At 45.4% G+C, this 7,500-nt stretch overlaps 1 protein-coding gene across 1 annotated transcript in view; it reads right to left on the bottom strand.

Annotated features, from left to right (window-relative positions):
• COL17A1 (collagen type XVII alpha 1 chain) overlaps positions 1-7,500 on the bottom strand; it is a 169,845-nt gene that overhangs the window by 37,477 nt on the left and 124,868 nt on the right. Inside the window, exons 44-45 of the mRNA XM_085869930.1 lie at positions 1,183-1,260; positions 1,020-1,064 (exon numbers count right to left, since the gene is read on the bottom strand). Coding sequence (XP_085726056.1) covers positions 1,020-1,064; positions 1,183-1,260 — 123 coding nt within the window. The remainder of the gene's footprint in view (positions 1-1,019; positions 1,065-1,182; positions 1,261-7,500) is intronic.

The raw sequence follows: 7,500 nt of genomic DNA on the forward strand, positions 1-7,500 counted from the left end.
AGCTATGATGAACAGGCATTCGATAATATGTGAGGAAAGTGAAAAGAAAATTTAATAGCCAAGTTATCGCTGCTTTATCCACAAAACTTTGCATGCATTAATAGTCTGTTCATTAGTCTGGACTTAATTGTCTGTTCCAAGTCAAGGCATGGTTGAGCAGGCAAAAAAAATATGGCGGCTTCAGACCCCGGCAAGGTTACCTATGATAAGACCCCAATGAGAGTGGTGACCGAGGATGTGCTTGATAAAGGATATAATTAAATAAGGCCATTAATTTGTCTTTTCTACCCCCGTTAATCCACCCCAAACCCACCTCCTTCAAATTCCCTGCTTTCCTTCCTGAAAGTCCCTGTCGTGTAAGGGCCTGAAAGTCCCTGTGGTGTCCATCTTGTTTACCTTGTGTACCCCACCCATCCTTCTCCCTTCCACAGAGCTCCTCATGTCTGTTTTCCCCACAGTTTTTTCTTTCCCTCTCCTGCCTCTCTTGTCTCCTGCTCCCCTTGTTTTACATTCTGTGTTAGCTCTCATACGAGCCTCGATGGTATATACAAAAAGGGGTATTTGAATTAACCCAACATCCCAATTTTCACTTGTGCACTTCCTTGGAGTTCCCTTAGTATGCATGCAAAGTTTCAGGGTGCTAGCTTTTATGGTTTTGGAGTTATGAAGGAGACACACACACACACACACACACAGTACAGATTGGACTTAATAGTCAGACGAAAAAGCCAATTGTTAAATTTGATGGGGGTTGATTATAACATTCTGATATTTAGGGTTTAATAAGGTTATGATTAAGATGAAGGTTAGGGTTCGGCTGATCCTGACATTCAATATCCAAAATCCTAACAGGTTTTGAGAAGTAGATTTTAAACCTTTCAGGACCCATTAGATTGGAAGTCTGCTTCGATCCCCTGTGATGAGAATTGGCCAAGACACCAACAAAAACTTTGCATTGTCGTAAAAGACTTTAAATGGATTTTAAATGGATCTCCGATTAAAAGATGACCCGATCTTACCTTGGTCTCCTTTTAATCCTGGATGGCCCGAAGAGCCTGATGAACCTTGGGACAGGGTGATCAAGAAAATTTTGATGATTAGTAAAGCATTGTGGACAATGTGGACAATGGGAGAGGGATAATGACAGTAATAAAAAGAACACAATTTGAGTGATCTCCACACCTGGCATCCCGCTTCGTCCAGGAGGACCTGGAGGACCTGGAGGGCCAGGAGGCCCAGCAACTGTTTGTCCGTTTTCTCCTGCAGGTCAAAAATGTCGGAGTGAGGAGATGAATAAATTTGAAATGCATTTGTCTGTTTTTGTCAACGAGAAAATGGAAATTGACGTGACTGCAGAGATGGATATGTCTCTGCCTACATTAGATGTCAACCCACTGTTAGGTTTGATATCAATTAAAGGTCATGTGAAAAATGAAGGGTGATATGAGAGGGAGTGAGAAACAAGATCAACAGGAAACATCATACTCGTCTAATTTGAGTTATAGTCTGCAAAATGCTTTTTTAAGGGCACATGCTCCTTCACCTTTGATCTGTTGAACTCAAAGTTCAATCAGTTGATTTTTTAAAATTACATTCCACACTTTTGCAAAGTTTGGGTAAAATCCCTTCATTGGTTCAGAAGTTATTCAGGTCAGGTATGGGAGCATGAGCCGGAGCAGCGCGTCGCTGAGTCCACTTTCCACTGGTACTCCAGGGGCCTGCATCTGGCCATCCCTCAGGCAGATGTCTGGCCCATCCCCATCTCCTTGAGATGCCAGTTAATCTGCTGCAACTCGAAGATAAGTGGTCAGGCCGTTGGCCTCCTCCACCCACGCTGAGAGAATCTGGTGAGCAGGATCAGCGTCAGGAAAAATAACCACCACATGTCCATATAGCCGCAGCTGATGCGTATAGACCATACAAGGAACAAATATCATCTGAATATCTCTCGGCAAATACTCTTGGACACAAAGTCTGACCAACAATAGCCAAGGATTCTCCAAAGAGACCTGGTACAGAAGGAGTTAAGTCTCTGTATCAGATCTCTGGTTCGAGTATAAGTCTCACATTCGTTTAGCAAGTCTGGAAGCACCAAGGACCTGAAGACTCAGACTTCTGTCCTCCTGCATAGGTACCAACAGCACCATGGCCCATGATCCAGTGAATACATGACTCCCCAGGCCCGACCCAGATGTTTATCAACCTCTGGCTCCAGCATGCAGAGACATGAATATCACTGCCAACAGTGTGACCACTCCTTGGCTTTTTCTACAAAATCTTGGCTCTTCGTTGTTCACCTTGGTGTCTTGGTTTTCTAAAGGTTTTCTTGGCGTATAGGTTTTCTATCATCATCACTTTTCCGAAACCTTGTGAATTTTTGGCTTTTTTCATTGGCTCACCTTGGTATTTATGAAAATGAGGAGTGGTCACACTGACTGCCAAGGCAAGGGAATCTCTCCAAGACCTCAACATCCTCACTACAAACAGGTTGAGACAAGATAGCAACATCCAATATGCCATTGAAAGCCTGGATCTTAGTTTTGACCTGGAAATACATAATCCAGTGTATCCGACTCCTCATTCAGCACCTGGAGGGTCCTGATAAGGATATCCAGCATCTCTGCAAAGAGGACTGCATCCTCTGCAAAATTGGAGTCAGAGATCTTAACATTCCAGAACAATTGGTCTCTCTGACAATTCAGCCTGACCTCTCTGACATCCTCCCCAGAATCCAGTACATACAAGTAGTAAAAAGTGTGGGGGCCAGTGCACACCTCTGATAAACTCCAGTAACAACTGGAAATGTCAGAGATGGAACCACTACATCTCACAGCACTCTCAGTACCAAAGTTTCGTTCAGATATCAGATCGATCAGTTTTGGTGGCACCCCACAAAGACCAAGAATCCTGCAGAGGGCATCCCAATTCACTGAATCAAACGCTTTGCAGAGATCAACATTGGCTGCAAGCAGCCACTGCCGAAACTCGAGTCTGCGTTCAGTGTAGTCCCGAAGAGCAAGGATATGCTTAGTCGTTGACCTCTTTGATGTAAAGCCTGAATGTTCTGGACGCTGGTGCTCAAGCAGATGGTGGCAAACCTTATCAAGAATTATCTGAACAAAGACCTTGCCCAACACTGACAGCAGCATCACCCCTCGATAGTTGTTGTGGCCCTGGCAATCACCCTTCCCTTTCCAGAGAGAGACAACAAGGCCCCTCTTCCAGTCACTTGGGGTGATACCTCTGCTCCAAAGAGAGCACAGATCTGCCTGCAATGACACGAGTACAGAAGTCCCACCAGGCTTGATGCTGCAGATCCCATGGGATTTATCCCTTTTCACATGGTTCACCGCAGCCTGTGTTTCCACACATGAAGGTGGTTCACAGTTGATTGGAGTGTTGGCAACAGGGGTAGCGATACCCCTGATATCCAACTCAACAGCTAGTGGTTCAGCCTGGTACAGCCACTCAAGGTAACCAGCCCAGCAGGTCTTCACTTCAGACTCCTTCGTCAAAAGGTCACCACCCTCCGCTCTAAGTGCAGTGCACTGAGGGATGGGCTTGGAGGAATGCAATGCACGAATTCCTCTGTAAGCATGATAAGAATCACTTGACCACAGCAGAGACCAGAGAAATGACAACCAAAGAGTGACGAATCCTTAATCTCATAATATTCTCGTTGACCGGTGTTACCTCAATTATCATTGGAGTCAACATATTGGACACAGCTACAGCAACTCCTTGGATAAGTAACCATCAGAGCAACCCAAGCAGTTGTAGGTGTAACCACCCGCCTTGATCTCACCACTTTCCGCTCTCTACCTCAGAGAATTCTTCCAATACTGATGTTCAAATACTGTAGCTCAAATTATAGCAAAGAGAGGTGATAATCCTATCTTAGAATGAGGATATTCCAGGCACCCACTCAAAGGGAGCACCTCAGATTAACCTGAGGAGGCGGAAATCTGGTGGACGATACCTCACAACCACCCCGACACAAACCACTACAACCCGATCCAGGAAGGTTACCCTGTGCTTTTCCTCCTATCATCAAAGAATGGGGGTCCTGAAGGCTTTCCCCAATCCGACTATCTGGTGAGCTGCTCGGCGAAGGGCAGCTGCACAGGAGATACTCCCACGGAGTGGGTTTTTTAGTTATATTTGCATTTTTTTATGTTTTGCAGAATGAGGTGTTTTACGATGGCTGGAGTGCAAATCCTGTCACCAACCTCTTCAAAAAAGGTAACCCAACTGCAAGAGGACATCTGCAGACACAGTTGGGCACCAGATATGGATTTTTTTTGCATACCTAGTCGAGGCTCGTATGAGAGCGAACACACAATGCACAGCAAGGGGGGAATGGGACAAGAGGGGTGGGAGTGGCAAGGACAAAACAGTGGGGAACAGAGACATTAGGAGATCTGTGAAAGGGAGAGGGGTGGGGCGGGGAAGATGAGGAATACAAGATGGACATTACAGGGAGTTTCAGGAAGGAAAGCAGGGAATTTGAAGGAGGTGAGTTTGGGGTGGATTAACGGGGTATAAAAGAACGAGGATTTGGATGGGGGAAGATAGGTAGTGGTGAACAGCATGTTGTTGAGGTCATGTTGAGGTCGTGGAGAGATTAACTTACCTTGGCAGTGATATTCATGTCCCTGCTGGCTGTGAGTCAGAGGTCAATAGATGTCTGGGTCGGGCCTGGGGAGTCATGGATTCACTGAATAATGGGGTGTGGTGCTGCCGGTACCTGTGTGGGAGGATGAAAGTCCGAGTCTTCAGGTCCTTGGTGCTTCCCCTCTTGCTCTCTGGATGCGAGATTTACACTCTGACCAGGGATCTGAGACGGAGACTTAATTCCTTTGGTACCAGGTCTCTTCGGAGAATCCTTGGCTATCGCTGGTGAGATTTTGTGACCAAGGAGCGGTTGCTGAGAGAGACTCGGATGAGATTTGTTACCTGCATAGTTCGTGAGCATCAGTTGTGGCTGTATGGACATGTGGTTCATTTTCCTGATGCTGATCTTGGTCACCAGATTCTCTCAGCAAGGGAGTCTCGTGAGTGGAGGAGGCCAATGGGCCGACCACGTGCTTCGTGGTTGCAGCAGGGTGATCGGCATCTCAAGGAGATGGGGATGGGCCAGGCATCTGCCTGGGGATGGCCAGATGGAGTCCCTTGGAGTACCGACGGAAGGTGGAGGCAGCGACGTGCTGCTCTGGTGCATGCTCCCATACCTGACCTGACCTGATCTGACCGGAACAGCTGTTTCGAAGGCCTGGAGGGAAGAATGAGATTGAATCGAGGGAGGGTGTTTATTCCAAAGGTGGGGGAAAAAGAGGAATGAAATGGTGAACGTGAGCTGTGATTCGTGATTTTGGTGGTTTTACCAGAAGGGGGTTGTTAGCAGACCTTGAGCACCCTGCAGAAATATGGTGGGGACAAATCTCAGACAGAGCAAGGAGGACGAGACTGAAGAGGAGACGGGAGAAGACAGAAAGACCACCGACCTGCCTGTGGTGAGAGAGTGAGAGGCCCAAAGACGAAGCCTCATCGCGGGAGATGCCAATGATCCGAAATGCCTTGGTTTCCACAGTGTCAAACTGAGAAAGGTGGGAGGTGGGAGCACCAACCCAGAGGGGGGAGCAGTACTCCATCAGGCTGAGGACGAAAGCTTTGAAAGTGTTCAGGAGCTCAGGTGGGCCGAGGAAGAACTTTGCACGATGGAGGATTCCCAGTCGGCGACTGGCTTTGGAGGCCAGGTTGGAAATGTGGCTTTCCCAAGAAAGATCAAGGCAGATTGTGAGACCCAGAAGCTTGAAAGAAAGGATTTCTTCCAGAGGTTTGTTGAGAAAGTGGATGAGAGAGTTTTCCAAATGGTTCTTTTGGAGAGACATAGTGAGAGTGTGAGATTTGTCCGGATTGAAAGACATGTTCACGTGTTGGACCAGTTTGTGATTTTACCCAGATCTGCAGTGAGAGGAAGAAGCTGCTGCTTGCCGGTCTGAAGGATAATAGATGGTACACTAGAGGTTGGAGTCATCAGCAAAGTGATAAAGAGGATTTTCCAGAGAGTCAGAGAGATCATTGATGAAAATCAGAAACAGAACAGGGCTCAGAACATTGCCTTGAGGAACTCCAGCCTGGACAGGAAGGGGGATGAAAGAACTCCATTAGGGCCACACGTTGACTGCAACAGGAGAGGAAGTCTGCGATCCATGAGTGGAGATGGCCTTGGATACCATCGGAAGAGAGTTTGGTGAGCATCTTCTTCTTGTCGACTTTTTTGTTTCACATACTACAGTTTTCATCGAAACTTCCTGAAACTTGGCATGTTCATGTAAAAATACTCTACGCAGACAGTAACCATCTCCGAATTTGAAAATTCCTCATAGAAAAAAAGTTATGATGTCAAATTATCTCGTTTATGGAAATCGCCTAAAAAATTATCTCAAACTTGGCAAGCTTTTCAAATTCTGTTTGCGGAAATCGAACAGGGCATTATCAGAGATGAATTACCGCACATATGATACATTACTATGACGTCATATCAATTTTTATGACGTCATTCCTATTTTTTGACATTTTTTGTTTCACAACCCAGAGTTTTCATCAGATCTTCGTGAAACTTTCCATGTATATGCAGAAAGCCCACACACAGGCAGTGATCATCTCCGATTTTGGAAATTCTTCCAAGAAAAAAAGTTGACGTCATGATATCGCCACTAATGGAAATCGCCTATAGCATTATCTCCGAAACTAGGCAAGCTGTTTGAATTTTGTTTGCGGGAATCAAGCCGGGCATTAGCACAGATAATTTATCGCAAACCTGATACATTACAATGACGTCATATTCGTTTTTATGACGTCATCATGAAGAGGCCAAGGATCTTAGCTCATTTGAGCTTGTTAATCCCATACACCCTCCTCACCAGGAACCTTGGTGGGGAAGAGAGTTTAGTTGCCAACACCCTGACTATGAAACAGGTAAGTACAGGTCGACATGGTACCTGTAGAAAGTCACATATCTGATCTGGCCTGACCTAACAATAACTGTTATAATAATTTCGACAAGTTATTGCTGCAACAAAAAAATATTTTCAATTGAAGATCACATGTCGTTTGACCTTTAATCTTTTGACCCAAAATAATTAATCAGTTCATCTTTGTTTTACAATCTGCAATTGTGCCAAGTTCAGTTGAAATAACTTGAGTGGTTCACAAGTTATCCTAGAAACAAAAACCGATAAACGGAGGGGCGCACAACCTGAAAACATTATGTTTCTGGCTTTCGACTGTGGAGGCGTGGCAAAATCTAGGCTCCTGGAAGAGCGAGATGACAGTGTAAAAAGTTTAACGTCTTAAATTATAAAAAAATAAACAACAAAAAAGAAATATTTTTTCCCTCCCATAACTGCACGACTTCCTATCGGGCTCTTCCTCAACTTCTTCTTCTTCTTCTTCTTCCCTTTCCACATTTCCAATCCCACTTTGATCATGAAGCAT

The sequence above is a fragment of the Eptatretus burgeri genome, chromosome 1 (assembly GCF_056783735.1).
Source record: "Eptatretus burgeri isolate ZD-2024b chromosome 1, Ebu_testis_v1, whole genome shotgun sequence".
NCBI classification, from domain to species: Eukaryota; Metazoa; Chordata; class Myxini; order Myxiniformes; family Myxinidae; genus Eptatretus; species Eptatretus burgeri.